Below are 22,140 nucleotides of genomic sequence, written 5' to 3' on the forward strand. Positions count from 1 at the left end.
ATGTGTGTATTTATATATACAAAATAATTATGCACAGTACACACACATATATTATGCAAACACAAACTTTTATTTTGGATGCGATTAATTTTTTTCCAGCACTTATATATATATATATATATATATATATATATATATATATATATATATATATATATATATATATATATATATATATATATATATATATATAATTATTATTATTATTATTATTATTATTATTATTATTATTTATTTTTTTTTTTTTTTTGATTTATTTTTTTTAAGCTTTTATTATAATAAAGCTCTGTTGGGTTGAGATGAAAACTGTTTAATATGCATCATAATGACACCATTGTGAGATGCCAGTCAGAAAACAGATCAATTTAAGAATTAAATAAAGGAGTTACTGGTCTGAATCAGTCTGAGAACGGACTTTCTCACTGAATCGCCTCAGATTATCAGTCACTAACTGAACCACTGGCTCAAAACAGGTCGAGGACAGTTACTCTGCTGGTCTGTCCATCGTGCCCTGCTCACAGCATTAGTAAAGCGAGGCTAAATCTGAACTCATCCTCTTTCCTCAGACTGTCTGAGGCGGTTTGTTTATTCAGCGGGTCTTCTCTCTTTGTTGTTTACCTCGGGAGTCACGGCTCTCTGAAGCAGTCAGTCAGACAGGAACACGCGCCTGTCGGTGGGAAGCGTGGGTTCATGCTTTGGTTTGAGAGAGAGAGAGAGTGAGTGGGTTGGGGTGCGCATCAGAAAAGCTTCTGTGTGTGTTATATACCGCAGAGCACCAAACCTGCTCAAGACTACCAGACAAATGAAACATGACTGAATTCAGACACAGCCATGCAATCAGTCACTGTGTGATCATACCTCACCTGTGTGTGTGTTTTCAAAGGGTTTCTCTGTATCCAGTTTGAGGCTCTTTTTTACTGATAACAGTCTTATCTAAAGTGACTTGCTGTACATTTATTACAGGGATTTTCCCCCAGAGCTCAAGATTCTGTCGTCATTGACTCACACTCATGTCGTTCCGAACTCATATGACTCTCTGTCTGAAAAACAAAATTAGATTTTTGCCACAGTAATCTATTAAAGTGAATGGAGCTCCAAAAATGACAAAAAGCACCATAGTAGTAATCCGTACAGCTTTTGTACTATATTGAATGTGTTCTGAAGTCATACGATAAGTCTATGTGAAATTTGAGTCGAAATTTTAACCGAACCACATCATGGGGTAGTGTATATTCAAATATGGCTTGTCAAGACATGTTTGACACACCAAACGTCATAAATTAATGTCTGCTAAGTCAGTCGCCGTGTAGTTTAGTGCAGTTGTGTGGACTATTTCTGTGGGGCTTTTTATCAGTTTTGTAGCTTCACATCATCTGCCCTCATTCATTTACAGGTGAACCTCGAAATATTTGAATATCGTGCAAAAGTTTGAGTATTTCAGTAATTCAAATTAAAAGGTGAAACTAATATATTTAGTATAAATAACTATATACATATTAGGGCTGGTCCGAATACCATTTTTTGAGCTTCGAAGCTTCGGTAGTAATGAACATCGAATATTCGAAGCTTCGGAGAGAGGGGGCTGAATATATTCTTCTGTCTAATAAAGGCAGTATTCTCTATGTGTCTGTCTGTCCGTTTGCATTTTGATTATTTCGAGAACTGTTCATCCAATCGACGGGAGTGCAGTGTCGCATTTGGTGCAATATAGATAGACGCGCGAGACGCGACATGTTCAGAACTAATAAACTTTTAATAAACTACAGAACAAGGCGAGCTGGATGCCAGGTGTGCAGAAAAAAAAAGAATATTCGAATGTCAAATTTTAAAATCGAATACCAACCCACCGAACGAATATTCGGGTCCAGCCCTAATACATATGCATGATTATACGGTAACGCTTTACTTGAAGGGGTGTGCATAAGACTGACATGACACCGTCATAATCATGACATGACACACGTCATGAATATGAAGGAGGTTTTATGCATGTTTATGACAAATGTCATTAAGTGTCATTCGCTCAATTATGACATTTTTAATGCAAATATGACATTGTGTGAGATGTCTTTATGGCAACTTGACTTTACTAAGACAACACAACCTGTCATAAATATGTCATAAACAATGACATAGCAGATTAATTATCAAACTTAAGAAACCACTTAGCTTTATGGGTTAACATTTCATTAAACTGTCATGTGGTTGGTTTTGACATTGGCTGTCATGAGGCCATTATAACATTTTAATGACAAATTAAATTTGTACCACTGTAGTTGAGGTCAAGAAAAACATTCATGACACAGTTATAATGGCTTCATGACAGCCAATGTCAAAACCAACCACCTGACAGTTTAATGAAATGTTAACCCATAAAGCTAAGTGGTTTCTTAAGTTTGATAATTAATCTGCTATGTCATTGTTTATGACAATTTATGTTGTCTTGGTAATGTCAAGTTGTCATGACAAAGACACTGACAGGTTATGATGTATTGGTTTATGTCAAGTTGTCATAACAAAGACATCTCAAACAATGTCATATTTGCATTAAAAATGTCATAATTGAGCGAATGACACTTAATGACAGTTGTCATAAACATGCATAAGACCGCCTTCATATTTATGACATCTGCCATGTCATGATTATGAAGGTGTCATGTCAGTCTTATGCACACCCCTTCAAGTAAAGTGTTACCGTTGGGGATGAATGCAGAAGGTCTGGACTCCTTCACAGCTTTCATTGACCAAGGATCGCCCAGAGGCGAGAGACTGACATGTAAATCAACCAATTGCAATTCGTTTTCATCATCATGTTTATGGGAGTGAAAAATGCAAAGTTGATGTCCCTATAATAACAAACATCGTGCAAGTTTACTGAAACAAAGGTGCTGTAAACTTCACACTAGAGGTCGCGTTAACCGAAAATTTTCCATCATTGGCGAAATTTTTGTAGCAGTGACGGAAAAATCTGAAAGCCGTCCGTCATTTTGACAGATTACACTGAGAGTGATGTATTGCAACTTGTAACTGTAATTCTCACCCCTGTCCACTTGGTGGCGAGTGCGCTCTTGCTGACTATCAAGTTAACGGTCAAGGAATGGCTTTTCTGAGTTACGTGACGTCTGTTTTATTGACGTCTTTCTGCCGTTGAAACACTGATTGAGCGATTACATGAGAGACGTGATATGGATTTTGGTAAGTTGGACTGTATATTTCAACATATTTTTTGATAATCATGTTCATTTCGTTCTGTAACGTAGTAAAGAGAAAGGAACTGATGGCGTTCACTCGCGCTCTGCTTCACTTGAACTCGGGCGCTACAGTGATCTCTCGCGCCACATCAAAAAGCGCCAAAACGTTATTTATTGTTTGAATTTTGTGATAAAATAGACAGAATTTGAAAGCTGGGACTTTATTTCATATCAAAAGTAACAAAGCACAAAGCTTATTGCGATTTATTGGATGCAGATACAATTTTATTAACTTTTAAAAACCTTTTTTTAATTTTAAAATATTTGTTTTATTTTTGGTTATCACTTTAAAAAAAAAAAAAACATTTAAACTGGATAATATTTAGAGCTTTAAAGTGCTGGAAAAAGTGTGAAGCTCTTGAAAAGTGCTTGAATTTCACTCTGAAAAGGTTGTACGAAACCTGAAATGAAAAATGTAAAAACTTTCAAATAGTTCTGCCACAATACCATGGTTACAGTCAGCGTTACTACATTAAATCCATGGTGAATGTTGGTGATTTGTGGATTGAAAAGCCGTATATAACTTGTTCGTTCATGACACAGTTTCTCCTGATTTTCCACATCAACTCTATTTGATCTGATACCTGTTGTTTATACACTCTAAAAAAAATGCTGGGTTGTTTCAACCCAATTTTGGGTCAAATATGGACAAACTCAGCCATTGGGTTAAATTTTTTAATAACCCAACGGCTGGGTTTATCCATATTTGACCCAAATGTATGTAGCATTTTTTTTAGAGTGTATCAGAGGTAAGCTCGGTTACGTTCCGCTTTCATTTGGTTTGCCATTTGGTGTTTTTCACATGCAACAGAAATGGCGGCTCATATCAGTTGGGCAACGTGGCGTTTGCACCAGTGCGACCTCCAACAAAATGTACTCGCACCGGCAAGCAAAAAGGTCGCAAAATGTGTCCATTTGGTCGCAGTCTGAAGCCCTGATTATCCAACGGTCCGTGACGTCTGAGGCTGAAACTACCCACCAGAACATCATGACCCCCTTGACACACAGCCAGTCGCTCCTGAAGTTCATGTGAAACATTTAAGCCTCTGTAATTCCTCAATTGCTGTAATTGCTGAAGGTCCATTAACATGTTTGGAGTTCATTAACTTCCTGTCAGTGGGTTTCTGTCTCTTTGTGCCGTCTAATGCTCACTCGCTCGCTCTCTCTCTCCATCTGCAGGTGAACTGAGTGAGATTTAAGGCTACAGGAAGAGCTGCTGCTGTTCTGAGGGGTTATGAATGGTTTTGTTTGTTGTAGTTTGAGTCATTCTGGTGCTATTAGAGTTCAGAAGAAAGCCAACATAGAGCAAATATATTTCACTATTGCAAACTCGCATGCGAGGACTGGCTCTTTTTTTCACAGGCACATGTGAAAGTGTTTTATCCTGTGCATGGGAATAAAAAACATCACTGTGAACAACAACATATGAATGCTAATGGCCCTTGCAAACATTTACCATGGTAACTATGATTTCAATTCGTGATGTTTATTATAAGGCAAGCGTCACTATTCCGGGATGTTATACGTATTCATACCCATGTGCATTACCCTCGTGAATGACGTAAATCTGAGGGGGGGAAATTGCTGTATTTTCAAATGCTTTTAAAATACATGCATGTCATGATATAGCTTCTGACAGCACTGCACGAGTTAGCGGCGCCATCTTTTGGCGGGACACCCAAAATGAATGCTTGCTAAATGCAAAGTGGAAAAAAATGAGTGTTGTTGAGTGTATGAAACTAATATTTACCAGCTGGCTGATAACTGGCCGTGCGTGTTTCTGAGTGAACCATAATTACTGTATCAGCCATTGACTTTCTCAACGAAACAGTCTGTTTACTTGCAATTATGAAATTCAGCCTCTTATGCAAATTGCAGGTCACGCTCACATTTCTGTTTGATAAAATCAAAACTGACACAAAGCCTCATTGGCATATCACTTTGTTGTCTAATTCGCAGTACGCTAAGAGGTTAACCCATATTTAAGCACACACACCCTCATAAGGGCACATGGCCGAACACATGGTTGTGCTGCGTGTGTGTTATAACACACTGTTTCCATAGTTACAGGATTGTGCCAGCGCTCCACGCAGCGTAACTTTACACGTGTAACTCAAGTCCTCAGTTAAATTAAACACCTTCTGTGGTGTAGTCCTTCATTTCTTCACCTCTCTCCATTAGCACCGCTTCAAGACGAGCCTCTGCTTTAGTGTGACCATTTGGCCCCCTAGTGGTCAAAACGTGCAGGTTGAGGACAGATACATGTTCCTGTGTTGACAAACGGTCAGATATTATTGTGGTTGAGAGATGAAACTGTGTTTTTCTGGTTATCTCTGTGAACATCTCACAGACTTCTCATTTGAGAGAGTCCTTTCCCTCATAGTATAATCTTAACCTCAAGCCTCAAAAACGAAGTCAGCTTGGAAATAAAGACTGTAAATGAGTTATGGACGCCTCTGTTTGGTGTAATAGTAATAAAGAAGTGCAACGGTCAGGTTCCAGAAGTAAAATCTCATTCATTTTCCCCATTGGTAATTATTTATTTATTTATTTACAATAACTTGTAAACCTTTAAAGACGGACCTGCTGTGAGCTGCGAGGTTGCTAATTGATGGTATGATCGCGATCATCAAACATTAAACGGCATATAAATCAAAAATGCCTAACATTACTGAATGAAATGTTGAGTTATTGGACTGAAGCTTTAGGGGTGTTGATGGACTCGATCTACTCCATCTGTGTTTTGATCATCGTTCTGAATCCCATCTGGATGTAGTCTTTGATAAAAACATGATTTTTTTTCAGTTATGTGCTCAAAATGTTACTTTTTTATTAAACTTACCCACATGTAAGTGTTGATAAAAAAAGAATGCATTAAACTAGAATAAAACAGGGGTTTTTGTGTAAAAGCAAAGGGTCTGTTCTTTCTTTGGATATACTGCATATTCAGATATTCATACAACAAAATATTCCAGCGGCCATGAACATTTTGTGAACATGATCAAAAATTCTGGCGCTGACTTTTTTCAAAAACGCGGAGTAGTTTTATATTTCTTTATTGTTTTTAATTTGATTATGCTGTTCATGGGATTGTAGTTCTTTCCCTCACTAAAGCTGTTATGTACACAGTCTTGTGCCTTTGTTTTTTTGTCTAATTTTCAAAAACTACTTTGCTTCAAATCAAAGTTTGTGGTGTTGTGATTCACCTCGTAGCTTGGCTTAGTTCATGGCCTTTAACACGCTTTAACGCTTTAACAAAGACTTTTGTTTAAATCACTATGGAAGAAATTAATGGAAAAAAAAACAACACTTCAGGAAGTGTTGAAACACTGCTGAAAATGTGGGTGGGTGCTAATTCACTCTAGACAAGTGCACAATCTTCATATATATATACACTAGTCATTGATGTATCTCATTAGGAATCCACGCTATCTGAAATTTTGTGTATTGCGGAAATTTCCCCATGTGGATTTTGCATCGGATTCAAGTTTGTTTGTTTTTGCACATGTGAAATTTCCCAAAAGTTTTGCTAATGTGGCCATGCCTTTACATTTAAGGATAGAGATTTCAGTGATTTGAGTGTGGGCTCTTTTGACTTGGGACTATGGAACAACTTGTTCAAAAAAAAAAAAAAATCTCAGAAACTTCATAGCAACGCCTTGGCAACCACCTGTAACTCCCTATCCTACAGGCAGTGAGAAACTACAAAGAATATGTAAAAAAAAAAAAAAAAAAAAAGGAACAATATTTTGAATCAAGAATAGTTTTAGTTTTACATATGCAATCAACATCGAGTTCTCTCTTTTATCATAAGCTGCAGTTTCCTCCCTTCCTACGGGAAGCTTTCACTGAACATTAGTGCACAAAACCAAAAAGACGTGATCCGCACCCATCCAACTCTTCAGAGAGAGAGCAAAGTGCGTGGACGTTTGATCAGCTATTGGCTGCGGTTTGGATCTGTTGCTATGGCAACAGCTGGTTCTGTTGTCGTGTAGTTTGTTTGTGGAGCCGTGAGGTGAGCTTGTCCCTGAGTGCTTCTCTCAAGACACACACGCGCGCACACACACAGAGCTGTTTAGTTTGTTTGCCTGTTCACATGCTTTTTCTGCTGTGCGTCTACTGAATCGTCCATCTTGATGAAGGGTTTTTGGCAGGGCAAAACGAGACACTCGATCACAGGTAGGCCTCACAGATGCAGCTGATTGGATGATTAAGTTTGTCGCATGGATATTTGCTCAACAAGTGTGTTTCCTGCTTATTGATTGATGTTTTAGTAGCTATATTGCTGTTATACCAGTTCTAAGAGTTAAAGTGCTGCTTGCTTAATTGTATTTGCTTAATAATGCTTATTTATGACGACTTTTGTGTAATTGACTGTGAGAATCAGTGGTGTCATTTCACCAAAAGCCAAGGTAAAAACAAAAGGTGAACTCTGATGACGTCATAAAGTTTGACTTCCTCAATGTGATGACAAGTGTGTGTTAGTTTTGATCATAACCAAAGCAAATTAGACCGTTATAGACCACTGTTATAAGGATTAAGGGCTTTCAAGTACTTCACACACAACTTTTTTCCAGTACTTAAAGCTCAAAAGTCTGAATATTATCCAGTTGAAATGTTATTTTTAATGTGATGACTAAAAATATTTTTTGTTCATCCTTCAAAGATTTTCTGAATTTGTAAAACTTAGTTATTTTCATTTTAAAATAAAAAAAAGAGACAAAATTACCACTATAACCTGTAGATGACAGCAGAGTACTTTTCTCATTAGCCATTTCCACTCCCTAACATAGTTTTTTCTCACTTTATTCATTTGAATTTATTATTAGAGAATATCAAATAGCTTTATAACAAATTTTTTTGTCTATTTTTGTCACTTTTCATACTGAAGCGGGAAGTATATATTGTAGGAAAAGTCGCAAAGCCTCATGAAACAAAAACTTTTCTTCAAATTGCGAATGAAATGACACAGACAGGCAGTGAGTAAAGAGCACTTCATTTATAATCACTGAAGCTCAGTCCGTTCAGTGCAAACTCACTGAGTGCGAAAACTCCCGTTTTAATCAGTGAATCTGACTAAACTTCACAATGAATCTTTATTTACATCGTGTCTGGTTTGTTTGTTATAATGAGAGGATTTGTGCGCATGTAAAACTTATTAAACTTGCACTAAACAAACTTATTCAGTATTTTGAACGATACTGAGTGGATTCTCACTCTCTGAGTAAACCCTCTGATTGGTCATTATTTTCAACAGAAATGCCTGTGATTGGCTACAATACTCAATGCTGCAAAATCACATTGTAAATAGACACTGTTGAACTCATGTGACTTCAATATGACAACCAGAGCGATTTAACTTGCTTTTTAACATTTAACATTTACAAATTACATGTTGCCCTTAATAATATAACAATAAAAATATTACTTTGTAATGACCTGACCAGGAATCCAAGGTATGGCAGATCCAAGAATGCAGAAAAGTAAAGATAACTTATTTCACTCTTTCTCTTCTTCTATCACTTTCTCTTTGGCTCCATTGTAGTATTGGAAGAGCGCTGTTTTTCTCTGTTTTTCTTTTTTTGAGCATGTCGACTCATGGCACATGTTTTTCTGTCCCGTCTGTTTACAGAGCTCCAGTGATGCGCCAACCACTCCCAAGTTTAGTAAAGACCAGCGAGACATCTTCTTCCCAGCATCATTCTCCACGCCGTGCCTCCACACACACACAGCATCAGCGCAGGACGGGGAGGCCAAGCTGAGCAAGACCCCTCGGCCACTTCTCATCCAGACACAGACACACACCACTCCATCACAGACCTACTGCCAACCCGACCAATCGCAGCAGCGCAAGACACCTAGCCAGCCAATAGCAAGCATGGCCTTTTTGCCCCACACAGGTACTGTATCTAATAATCTTTGCAGTGACATTCATTTCACATTTATTTGTATAGCGTTTTTCACAACACGCGTCGTTTCAAAGCAGCTTTACAGAATTTACAATTTAGAGTGATCTGTTATCAGAGGTAACTGTCTTAGTTATGCATTTCAGAAATGTACATATACAAATCACAGTTAGCTAAAAATGTATTACAATGTTATAATTTAAGGCAGAACAGAAATCAAGACATAAAATAATCAACTGTACAACTTATTTGTAATGAACAAATAAGCCTGAACATGAATGTGACACAGCGCTCCTACATAACAGCTTATTCTTATCAGTTCTTTTGTCTTTGGGTCGTTATATTTCCCACAGATTTCTGCTCGTTCTAAATCAGATACAGATAAAGTAGCACAGTAAAGATTACATTTATATAAATGCATTAGTGAGAGAACGATTGTGTGTGAATTAATTCTCCCTGGCAGCGTCCCTCTACTAATAGTGAAGCTCTGGGTTTTAGTTACGATGAAATATATGCTAGAACTTTTCAGTTTCTAACCTATATTATTGATAAATCACAGAACAGTGTTGACAACACATTTCTGTGAATGTTTCTGTGTGTGCGAGCTTCTGTGTGTGTGTGTGTGTGTGTGTGTTACAATGCAGCAGCGCATTAGTTTAAAACGACGATTAACTTACCTGTACAATAAGCTGTTTAAAATGTGCATTCACCCGATCAGTTTTGAGCTTCCAGATGTTATAATCAAACGTATCTTGTGGAGCGCTCTCTGAGTATACATTTATTTGTCATTTTAACTTGAACGGAGTGTAAAAGTGGACTTCAAAGATTTCTTATCCTGTTGCGCCCTCTATAGGCCACCATACTGTTCACTACATACTGTGCTTTTATACATACTGTTATAAAAAAAAAAAAACAGTGTATGAAACAGAAACATTTAAAACCATATTGCAGCATAATGTTTAATTTACTGAGTGGCATCAAATTATGATTTCAGAGATACACTAGACAAGTTTGGGGTCTGTAAGGTTTATTTAAAATAATTTAATACTTTTTTTATTTTAATACTCATATTCAGTAAGGATTCATTAAATGTATCAAAAGTTACAGTGAATATATTTATAATCAGCATATCTAAATGATCATGTGACTCTGAAGACTGAAGTAATGATGCTGAAAATTCAGCTTTGATCACAGGAATAAATTACATTTTATGATGTATTCACAAAGAAAACATTATTTTAAAATGTAATAATATTTCAGATTATTGTCATTATTTTACCGAATACTTTTGCTCAAATAAATGCAGCCTTTGTGAGCATAAGAAACTTCTATTAAAAGCATTAAAAAAACAAACCCCAAACGTTTGAACGGAAGTGTAAATATGGTTATTTTGCATTTTTTATCCAATTTTGTAAAATATTAATTTTGCAGTCCCAACAAATAATGAGAATAATAAAAAGAAAAAAAATCACACTTTGAAGTTTCATTTGAGCGAATTGCATTGTGGGATACAGTATTCCATGAGGTATGCTGTGTTGAACACTTGATGTTTTGGCTCATGTAAGAGGTCATCTGGGATATTGTAATTATACAGAAAGGTTTCAGACTATGCGCAGTACACTGCATTACAGGGTTGACATGAGTAGTGTGGTATATTAGTTGAAACACACCCTTTTTTATCGGCGCTGCTTTGGTTGACACTCAGTTGACAGACATGCAGAGATGGACATGGTACACACACTTCCTTACTTGAGTGAAAGTACAGCCGCTACTGGTCAAATATTACTCCGTTACAAGTAAAAGTTGTGAAGACTTAAGATTTTTACTTAAGTAAAAGTACAGAAGTACTTGTTTTTTGAAAGTACTTAAGTATCAAAAGTAAAAAGCAAATGTCAGTGCATTGTTTTATTAATGTTGCATTGTTGTATGTAATACTTACAGTACCTAAAGTTTTATGGCTTTAGTATGAATATGTTAGTCTTACTGTTATCTATAAGCTAGTGTGCTCCAAAACAATGACAAAATTCGCATTTAGAAGACCAAACCCAATGTTGAAAATGAATATCAGACAGACGTTATTGTGGTTGAAAATGAAGATCGGGTTGACGTCAGAAACCAACATCAGTCATTTAATTAATTTCCAACCAAAATGCAACCCCTGCAACCAAAGTCATCCCCTGACTGACGTTACAACTTTCTACTCAAGGACCTTGACAGAATTGAAAAGGAGTAAAAAGTATGATATTTGTCTTTCAAATGTAGGGAAGTTAAAGTAAAAAGCTTCCAGAAAAAATAATACTCAAGTAAAGTACAGATACTCGAAAAGTGTACTCAAGTAAATGTACTTTGTTACTGTCCAGCTCTGCAGACATGTGACCAGAAGATTGTGTGTTTGTTCGTGAAATTATACATATTGTTTATGATTTACTCTGTAAAATCATTTCCTGTTGGGGATCAACATGCAGCTCACAACTTCAACAACACTTTCATTACTTGTCGAGCTAGCTGTCTCACTTCCTCCTGTGTGTCGTTTAGGCTGATGTGTTCTGTGTGTCATGCTCTGTTGCTAAGGAAACAAGGTACATGATTGTGTTAAGCGTGCATGTATACGACTGTGTGTGTGTGTCCTTGAGAAGCCAAATGAAAGTGCATGATGCTCTACAACAACATGGGGTTTGAGCCGGTCAGCTGTCTTTAAACTCAGTCACAGTTTCTGTCGTATTAAAGGTCCCGTTCTTCGTGATCCCATGTTTCAAACTTTAGTTAGTGTGTAATGTTGCTGTTAGAGCATAAATAATATCTGTAAAATTATAAAGCTCAAAGTTCAATGCCAAGCGAGATATTTTATTTAACAGAAGTCGCCTACATCGAACGGCCCGTTTGGACTACATCCCTCTACTTCCTTCTTTAATGACGTCACTAGAACCGTTTTGTGACTAACCTCCGCCCACAGGAATGCTCCCTCAACTCTACCGAAATTCGTTTATGTACTTGCGCACTTCTTATAACTTACTGTGTTTACTCAGCTCTTACAGTGATTTTCTGAAGTAAAACTGACGCTTCATCTTTTGTGTGATGTACAATAAACTTTATTAAACTCATCAGTATATGTTTGATCATCATTCGGACAGCAGACTTGTAGGCTATTAATAAATAATGGATACATACAAGCAGATGACAAATACGTTATAATAACCGTAATTAAACTACTAAACTATACCTGTTTCATCTCTATACAGCACTCTGTCTCTGTAGGCATTATTGTCCGACTCGAAATGAACACCGTTACTGAGAGTTTCTGATATTATCATCATTCCGTGAGATGAGATTGTCCTGAGAGACTGAGCGCGAGCTCGTGAAGCTCCGCCCCCTATGCCGTGCAGCAGCAGCTTATTTGCATTTAAAGGGCACACACTAAAACAGCGCGTTTTTCTGAGCCCCAAAAAATGACAATTTAAACATGCTGTAAAAAATGATCTGTTGGGTATTTTGAGCTGAAACTTCACATACACACTCTGGGGACATCAGAGACTTATTTTACATCTTGTGAAAAGGGGCATAATATGGGACCTTTAAAGCCTGTCAAAAACTCTTTTTCCTCATGAGCAGATCATCAGACGACCTCAGTGCTAAACAGAAGCGTACTCAGATGCACACAGACACTCTATATCTGTCACTTTATTTGAGATTACTGGTGCGGTGCTCAGAGTCAGTGGTACTTTGACCCGGTAAACACTGCCGTCATTCTCACAGCCAACATAAACACTGAAAAATAAAGGCCGAAATCGTCTTAGTGTTGATATGCATCAGCATTGTTGATGTTACAGGGTTTCTGCGAGTCTTAAGAAAAGTCTTAATTCACCATTACATTAAGTTCTTAAAACGGTCTTAAATCAGAGCAGAAAGTCTTAAATTCATAAAGTCGTGACATTAAATGCATGCAATGCGGAAAATTTAAATCTTCCTCAGTATTGTTGTCCTGATTACCAATACAAACATCTAAACAAGTTTATTAAATCAAGGTACATTTATTTGAGATGCAAATGTAAAATTAAGTATTTTAAAAATGCAACAAAATGTATTATGCTTAAAACAGGAACAAATATCCGTCAAAACTTCTAAATGAAGCTGCTTTTTCTGAGCCCGTTGACAGATATTTGTTCTTGTTTCGGTCATGAACTTCATTTTGATCACTTTCACAGAAAACAAGACTTTTTATTTTGTCATTTTACATCTGAAGTAAATGTATCTTGATTTAGGAATCTTTAGATGTTTGTACTAGTCAAAAAAGAGAAATACTAAGGAAAAACATCCGTGTTTTGCAGTGTAATCAGAAGGTGCAATAAAAGTTATTTCCATAATGTAGCGTTGAGGTGAACGATTTAAGCTTTTTTTGTTTTTTGGGTGAAAGGAATGAAAAATTATCAGATATTTGTTGGAAGTGTTTCTCCCTAGACATTTACATTTAGGAGAACATACTGATGTATTGTGTTCCCTTCCATTTATTCCTTCCATTTTTTTTACTTGATCTTAAAAAAGTCTTAAATTAAACTTCATAAAATATGCAGTAACCCTTTGTTAACTAAAGCTATTAAAATGTTTTTTTCTTAATTAAAAAAATAGAATAGAATATAGATATTAGATTCAAATTTCAAAAAGAGAAACATTTAAAAATTTGCCTCAGCAACTGACTGAAAATCCAGCTAAAAATGTTTACAAAAAAAATGATGAAAGCATATAACTAAACTTAAAATGAAAATTGGAAATGTATGTACTTGCATTATGTACTTGACGCATTAATGCAGAATTCAGTTGATTTGCACTCACAGAAGAGTTTTGAATGTGGCCCTTCCTGAAGGATGTCTCCTGACGGGGTGTGTGTGTGTGTGTGTGTGTGTGTGTGTGTGTGTAGAGGAGCGAGAGGAGGCAGCGTCTGAGGGTCTGCTGTACCGTCAGCATGAGTCTCACCTGTGTCAGCAGATGAAGATGATGGCCAGTGTCTCTCAGATTCACAACACACACGAGTGGCCGTCCTGCTCCACTCACACCAGCACAGGTAATGCAGATACACACACTCGATCCCTCATTTAGCAGTCAGTATGCAGGAGGAAGTTCAGCTCTGTTCAACCGTTTGTCATCATTTATCCCATAAAGCCTGCTGTATCATATTTAATAGGCACGTTTTTAAGACCTCTAAACTATCGACAACATCAAAACTTCGCTGAGAAAACCTGTGGCACTTCTGTCGTCTGATTGATGGTTTCGATTTTTTAGCAATTAAAAAGCCTTTTATTATTAATGTACAAACGTCCTACTTTCTAAAATCATCTTTAATGATTTTAAGTAAACTTAAGAGTAACTTCTATATTGTTAGTAATATTTTAAGTTGAACACTTCCTGGAAAGAAGCAACTTAGGTTTACTAGCACTTACATTTCATCTTACTGAGACATATTATTGGCAGATATTGAGTGACGACTGATATTTATGTTTTATGTCAGTAGTCTGTTATAAAGATCTTATTGATTTACATTACAAGCATCAGAATTTCATCTTCCTTTTTGGCCATATAAATATCAGCATCTGCACCAAATTGCATATTTTCGCTCAGTTTGGGCCTGGGAATAAAACTGAGCTGTTGTTCCTCCTCAACTATGACTCATATCATATGAGCCATAAAAGCATGATGTATCAATAATGATACTCAACACAAATGCATTAACAAATTTAATAGATTTTGGCTAATAAACCATTTGACAAAATGGATTATTAGACAATTATTATTTCTTCAATAAACCATTTAAAAAATGAAACATTTTCTGGAAATGATTATTTTTTTTATTTATCTTTACAGATTAGAAAAATTCAAAAAAAAAATTCCCCCGCAAGGTTGCATTTAATTGATCAAAAGTGACAGTAAAGATATTTATAATGTTAAAAAAGATTTTTATTTCAAATAAAGTTTTTTGTTTTTTTTTACTTTCTGTTCATCAAAAAAATCCTGCAAAAAATGTATCACTGTTTCTGTACTGTTTTAACATTGATAATAATCCGTTTCTTGATCATCAAATCATCATATCAGAATGATTTCTGAAGGATCATGTGACACTGAAGACTGGAGTAATGATGATGAAAATTCAGATTTGATCACAGGAATAAATCACAGTTTAATATATATTCACATAGAAAACAGTTCTTTTAAATTGTAACAATATTTCACAATATTACTGTTTTTGCTGTATTTTTGATCAAATAAACAAAGAAACAATAACAAATCTTACCAAACCGGATCTTTGGAACGCTAGTGTAATTAGTAATTATTTGTTATATGAATTATAAATATGTATATAAACAATAACACAGTAACACTTTACAATAAGGTTCATTAATTACATTAGTTAGCATGCACTAATAATGAACTGCACTTACACAGCATTTATTAATCTTTGTTAATTTCAACATTTACTAATACTTTATTAAAATCTTGTTAGCATTAGTTAATGCACTGTGAACTAACATGAACAAACAATGAACAGCTTTATTTTTTATTAACTAACATTAACAAAGATGAACAAATACAGTAACAAATGTATTGCTCATGGTTAGTTCATGTTAGTTAATACATTAACTATTGTTAACTAATGAGCCTTATTGTAAAGTGTTGCCAATAACACTTACTCATTCTCTACTTCAGTTGGTCACATTTTTAGAGTTATGATAAAGTCATGTAAACTAAGAACTAACCTTTGAATGTTTCCTGATTCCTCCAGAAAGTGAGCAGTGGAAGCAGGGAGACCCGAGTCGCATCCGCTCCAGAATCCCCCCCAACATGCCCAAACTGGTGATCCCCTCCACAGTCACCAAATTCCCCCCCGAGATCACCGTCACCCCCCCCACACCCACCCTGCTCTCGCCCAAGGGCAGCATCTCTGAGGAGACCAAGCAGAAGCTCAAGGTCCGTATCTTTAACACACCAATCATCAACATGAGCTCTTCACTGTATTCACTAGCGGTGTAGCGATTCGATACATATATCCCGATACTGACCTCACGATACCATATTATTGCGATACTCTAAGACACATGATAAAAGGTTAACAAAAAATGTGCTGTTGATTAAAATGCTACATTGTGTGTGTAAATGAATAGGCTTGGACTTGGTGCTGGAAACCCAACGCACAGGACAATAGAGACACCAGAATAACAATATTCATGATTCTGAAGATGAAAATACTGAATTATTGTAGATGAATATTCTTGCGCTCAGTCACTGGCTAGATATATTTAAAATAATTTAAGACACTTTTTACTGCTAACATTTGGCATTTTCAGGACACACAAATATTCCCCCATTGCATTATTATACATCATATTCAACATTATATAGTAGTTTAATGTAGTACTGACACTAAAACTCTGAAAACTTCCATTTTGTTTTCTCACTGTTACGATCTTTTAAAGTCTAGGAGATGTTTCGCAACACTTATTTTATTATTACTGCTGATGGCTGAATAAAGTGGAAAAAACACATGACAGACTCAACTTAAAGATACAAATGGCGCTTTTCCACTGCATGGTACGGTACGGCTCGGTTCGGTACGGCTCACTTATGGCGCATTTCCACTGCATGGTACGGTACGGTACGGCTCGCTTCGGCTCGCTTTAAATGGTACCACCTCTGTTGAGGTTCCAAGCGTACCGTACCGATACTAAAATGTGACGTGAAAACACTGCAGATCACTGATTGGTCAGACAGAATCATCACTACCAGCGTCATTGTATTTACGACACGAGACACTAAACCCGCTAGATTTAAATAGCCAGTAGACAACAGCCAACGCTGTAGCGCCTGTTTTAAAAGTATTTGCTTTAAAAAAAAAAAAGAGTATAAACTTCAAAAAAGAAATGGCTGAATCGTGGTCAGTGGACGAGGTGCAGACGTTCCTCTCGTTGGTTGCCGAGGAGTGGATGGGGAAACACGGAATGAAAAATTCGCATTTAATATGATGATGTCATGGCAGTAGAGACGGCAACTATAACGATCAGTCCCACCCACTTTGAAGCGGTACTAACTGCAGTGGAAAAGCAACCGAGCTAAAGCGAACCGAACCGTGCCGTACCGAGTCGAGTCGTACCACGCAGTGGAAAAGCGAAGCGAAGCGAGCCGTACCATGCAGTGGAAAAGCGCCAAAACTGGATTTTATTGACACAAAGCCGAAGCCACTAGATCCAGTTCCTAGTAATAAGGAAGTGCACTATGTACAATGTTTAAAAAATATATAAATGATCAAACAACAATAAAAGGAAAGAGAACCAAAAAGTGTCGCCAAAGAAAAGAACAGAATATAACAAAACAATCCTTATACTAAACCTAAACCTAACCAAAGAAAAAGGTGAAAAGAAAACCGAAGTCTTCGGTGCATCCGGCACCTAAATAAACTAACTACTAAAACAAAACATACACAGAGTGGCGCTCACTCTTAACCTAGTGTATCTAACAAATAAACAACCCTACGGGCATTATGTATACCGCGGCATACTGACCTGTCGTTCTCTTTCCCAAAGAGCCGTGTTACAGGACCCCATAGCATTGAACTTGGACACACATCGAAACTATTGTCTCTAAGATTGAAACATAACAAGTACTAAAGGTACACATAAACCGAGCACAAAGCACACAACTCATTCCACTACAAAGAGCAAGACTTCACTATATGGATCTCAATTCACATTTTCGATAACTCAAACCGCTACACGAGCTCATGGTCGCTTCAGAGAGAGAGAGCATGAATGAGCACACCATCCCTTTGAACCCAGCTGGACAACTCTGATTGGCTCCCGGACACCGCCCCAATGATGAGTGACGTCCCGCTAGGCCAGTCACAGCAGCCTGCGAGCCGAGGGCGAGCTAGAAACAGAGAGAGATAATGAGCACAAACAATCAACACGTGCGACGTATACTAGCGTGCGCAGACCAGTGAAAACAAGACAAAACACACGTGGAACGTAACACTCACACAGTAATGTTTATTTTATGTGAACTACACACAATACAGATTGTTGCAGTTTTGTATTACGATATATTGTGACACCCCTAGTATTGACACAGATACAATGACCCAAAAAAGTATTTGGACACTTTTGAAATGTGCTTTAAGTGTCCACACGTGCGGATCACGAGATGCTCTCTTTCTCTTTGTCCCGTCAGAATGTGATCCTGTCCTCTCAGTCGGCAGCGAACGTGAAGAAAGACACTCTGGCTCAGCCCGCTCTAGAGGTCCAGGAGACGTCGAGTCAGGAGTCGTCCCTGGAGAGCGAGTCCGACGAGGAGGACGACTACATGGACATCTGACTCGGACCTCCTGTAGCTCGCACGGTTTTCAGCGAAAGGGCTTTTTCCTACCCTGGCACTCGCGTCCTGTTGTTTTTGCTCCTCTGCTGCTACGCATGGACTGGGTTTCTATGTTCTTCTGGTGTTTTTTTCATTGTGTACGATCCTGCAAAAGTGCCATTTCTACTCCAGCGGTCACAAAAACCTTCAACATCACGGAAAGTCAGAGAAAAACTTAATCCACTTAAGGATGGTGTAATATTGGCAAGTTTGTGTAATGCAATTTACTCACTCGAGTTTCTCGGGCATTAAATCCTTCACGACGTTGTTTACAGTTTTAACAGGAAGTGGGTTTTGATTGACGTTTGGTGTAAAATAAACATGATTCACATCACTATCAAGTTTTGGTGGCATTGCAACCAAACAGGGAATGTCAGAAAGCAAAAGTGGGTTTTTTCCAGCCGTGTTGGAAACGCATGTGTGTTTTCCTGCATGTGTGTGTGCGTGTGTGTGTGTGTGCTATAACTTCTTCTCTCAGCGCTGCCTACATGTCCACGCTTTAGCTGTCGGCTTTTTAAAGGAGAGTCCTATACATTTCTACACGGCACTTCAAGAGTTCAATTATTATAGATTACTGTATTGGTAATCTGTTACTTGTAAAAAAATATCAAGTTCATTTTTAGACACCAAAAACTCCCATGAATTACTGTTAGCGTCTCTCATTTTCGACCTGATTTCATGTTTTCATTTGTAGTTTTATTACATTTCCATTTGAGGATCATAAAAGACAGCGGCTGGAAGAGTTAACTGTGCCAGTCTTGTCACCAGCACTGAGAAGATGTGACCATTATTATTCATATCATAATTAAAATATGAATGTGATAAAACTAGCTACAGAAGATAATTACTTTTTTTTTCTTTTTCTCAAGGATTATGCCAAAATGCCAAGATGAAAATGCCTAAAAATGGTGCTGATCCCTTATTTTTGGCTTTTTAAATTATTCTTTGGACGGTTAAATGGAAAGTTCACACACGAATGACAGTCCTTTTTTCATTTACCTCACTCCTGTATGTCTTACTTTCTTTCGTGGAACACAAATGGAGAAACTCAGCAGAATGTTCACGCTGCTCTTTTCCACACTCAAAAATGACAAAAAGCACCTTAAAAATATTCCATATGAACATATTTTCATATGGACTATTTTTTTAATTCATTAGAGACTCTCGTTTGTGTTCGTTCTAACGATGGGTTTTCAGTGAACGACTTCTCCTGTTCCTCACACAAGACTATCAAATGGCTTTCGAAGACTCGAAATCTAGTGCACAAACCATATTTATGGTGCTTTTATTTTATTTTATTGAATGTTAAAGAGCATCCTGCCAAACATCTTTTGTGTTCTTTTGGAGTTTATAATGACATGATAGTGAGAAAATGAAGACAGAAACGTACTTTTTGGGTGAACTGTCCCTTTAACCGAAGAAAAGTGGCCTAACTCCAGTTGTTTAGGTTCTTGCCCTGTGGATTTCGTCTGAAAGTGAAGTAGCACTGCTTTATCTCAGAGCATTAAGAGCATGTCAGATCATTTTTCGTGACGTGTGTGTGTGTGTGTGTGATCATGGCTGGCGCTGGTAGTGTTTCCAGCCGGATCGGTTTTCGGAGGAGTTTTTCCAGAGTAATGTAGACGGAGGAATGTTTTTTACCGGACGTTTTCTACTTGTAGATGGATAAATAGCTACCAGTATTTTTTTGAGTGCAGAATTTTTTCAACATACGAAGAAAAGACTTGTTTCGATGCACTGAGCATGTGTGACCAAACTACCTGTAAACTGAAAAAGAGATGTTTCTATTTTTTTCCTCTTTGTAAAATAATATTTTGTTGTTGTTGTGTTTTGAATGCTCTGTCTCTGTGCTCGTGTTGAGGATGTACGACGAGGTGGTTTCTGTGCTCTTCGGAGGTATATGGGGTATTATTAATTATGCTGTCCTCCTCAGGCTTTTTATCTGAGATGATTGATATTTCTGACTTGCTGCATTGATGATGTCACAAAACCAAAAATACACTTACAACATTTTTACCTGATCTTTGCTGTTTGTTTGTTTTTTTGAGATTACACCTTAAGAAATCAAAAACTATTATTATTTTTTACTATTATTTCTTCACAGGGTTAACATTGATATTTACGTTAGCACAATGTAATTGCGCAGACGTTTGACGTTCGCTCTATCGCCCCCTTAAGTGCTGAAATTGTAACTGCTACATTAATACTAAAACAAATATGACCCTGCACCATAAAACCAGTCACATGTCACACGGGTATATTTGTGGCAATAGCCAACAATACATTGCATGGGTCAAAATTATTGATTTTTCTTTTATGCCAAAAATCATTAGGATATTAAGTAAAGATCATGTTCCATGAAGATATTTTGTAAATTTCCTACCATAAATATATAAAACATTTATTTTTGTGAGTGAATGCAGCACAATCGCCAACATAAATGGACAACTTTAAAGGAGATTTTCTCAATGTTTCGATTTTTTTGCACCCTCAGATTCCAGATGTTCAATAGTTGTATCTCGACCAAATATTGTCCTATCCTAACAAACCACACATCAGTGAAAAAAACAAATTGACCCATGTGACTGGTTTTGTGGTCCAGGATCATGCATTCATCTCCGTCTCATTCAGATAAAATAATATTTCAGTGCCTTACTGCAACTTAACCTGTTTGAAGTTACTCTAAACGATAAAATCTCTCCGCATTTTCACATTAGCTTCCATGATGCGGTCAGGGCTTCAGTGAAGGGCATTCTGGGACCTGATGACATCATCTCCTCACGGTGACCACCCCGTGTGTTTTAGCCAGGCCATGTCAAAGGGAGTGTCCCGGGCCGGTGTGAAGCCCTCAGACTCGAGGAAGGCCATTAAGACCCATTAGCAGCTGCCAGAGGTTTCTTATGAAGTGCTGCCAATGTGTCATTCCCTCCCTTTGTCAGGCACACTACGCCCAGGGTTTGTTTTCTTACATACGGGACCAAATGTGTGTCAGATCTTTTTTTTTAAGGGGATGTTGGGGGGTAGGTGGTGATTGTTTGCCTCCTGTGTCCGTCTGTTGGCCTCCATCCGACCCAATACTTATGAGTCATAACTGGACTTTGATCTAAATGAAGGCCAATATGTAGTTCTGGTAATGATGTTGGGTCATTGGTTGGAAGGATGTTGGGCTTTGGTGAACGAGCCAATCATAGGCGGCCTCGGGGTGTCTCTTGTAGTCAATGCTGAAATGTAATCAATAACTCTGTGATGAGGAATAAGACAATAATCTAAATAATACTAAATGCAATATAAAGAAGTAATAACATCAATTTTTGTTGTTGTTAACAAAATCTAAAAAAAATATTAACAATCGTTTTCTTTTATTGAAATAAAGCTAAAATAAAATATAAATATTAGATGAAAAAAAGCTTAGCATTCATGTTGCACTGAAATGGCTGAAGACGGAGTACTAAAAATAAAAATTAATGCTATATATAGAAATATTTAAAAACAAACTAATAAAATGAGAAAAGCACACAACAAAATTACTTTAATTAAAAGTAATTACTATAAATAATACTGATATAACAGTGCAGTGGGTCTTTGAACTTGGT

General features: G+C 37.1%; 1 protein-coding gene across 3 annotated transcripts in view; it reads left to right on the forward strand.

Moving 5' to 3' along the window:
* The window catches only part of cabin1 (calcineurin binding protein 1), a 130,611-nt gene extending 110,043 nt beyond the window's left edge, over positions 1–20,568 (forward strand). For all 3 annotated transcript variants that reach the window (XM_084087299.1, XM_084087301.1, XM_084087300.1), the window contains 4 exons: positions 8,884–9,151; positions 14,070–14,213; positions 15,927–16,111; positions 18,365–20,568. In XM_084087299.1, coding sequence (XP_083943425.1) covers positions 8,884–9,151; positions 14,070–14,213; positions 15,927–16,111; positions 18,365–18,508 — 741 coding nt within the window. In that variant the 3' untranslated portion in view covers positions 18,509–20,568. The remainder of the gene's footprint in view (positions 1–8,883; positions 9,152–14,069; positions 14,214–15,926; positions 16,112–18,364) is intronic.
* The last annotated feature ends 1,572 nt before the right edge of the window (positions 20,569–22,140 follow it).

Source organism: Abramis brama (assembly GCF_963993115.1).
Source record: "Abramis brama genome assembly, chromosome: 16".
In the NCBI taxonomy this organism is placed as follows: Eukaryota; Metazoa; Chordata; class Actinopteri; order Cypriniformes; family Leuciscidae; genus Abramis; species Abramis brama.